Source organism: Argentina silus (assembly GCF_951799395.1).
Source record: "Argentina silus genome assembly, chromosome: 18".
Classification (NCBI taxonomy): domain Eukaryota; kingdom Metazoa; phylum Chordata; class Actinopteri; order Argentiniformes; family Argentinidae; genus Argentina; species Argentina silus.
Window position 1 is genome coordinate 3,910,879 of NC_139672.1, and position 531 is coordinate 3,911,409.

Sequence of the window (531 nt, forward strand, 5' to 3'; positions counted from 1 at the left end):
GTTCACAAGAGTTCAACTCCATTTCATGGAAATAACTCGATTCAATCAGCTGTTTCAGGTATTAGGATAAGCTGAGTTGATCTGATCAGGGGATTTATATTTTTTTTACTAAACATGGGCTATTATTGTTTCTTTCTCTCTCTCTCTCTCTCTACATCTATCCATCCATCTTCCCATCCCTCCATCCCTTCTGTCCTCCCTCCAGAGGCCCACTCCAGTGCCCTGATGTTCGACTGCCTGTACCTGGAGCTGTCTGCCTCCCTGGACCACGGCACCACGGAGCTCCTGGAGGGGGCGGTGAGGGCGGCCCGTGGGGACAGCGTGGGGCCGGGGTGGACGGAGGGGGACCCCGGGGCGGGGCGCAGGGAGAGCCTGACCAGCAGGGCCAAGCGCTTCCTCTCAGGCCTGGTGCCCCGCTCGTACGGCAGAGGAGACAGGGACCGGGGCCGGTACCGGGAGATGAGCCGACACAGGGGCAGCAAGATCCTCCGACAGAAATCACGCTCCTGCCATGACCTCAGTGCACTGTGA

General features: G+C 58.2%; 1 protein-coding gene across 1 annotated transcript in view; it reads left to right on the forward strand.

Annotated features, from left to right (window-relative positions):
• rem2 (RAS (RAD and GEM)-like GTP binding 2) overlaps positions 1-531 on the forward strand; it is a gene marked incomplete at both ends in the record, with an annotated part of 11,696 nt that extends 11,165 nt beyond the window's left edge. The window contains one exon of the mRNA XM_083690016.1: positions 206-531. Within this exon, the coding sequence (XP_083546142.1) occupies positions 206-531 (326 nt within the window). The remainder of the gene's footprint in view (positions 1-205) is intronic.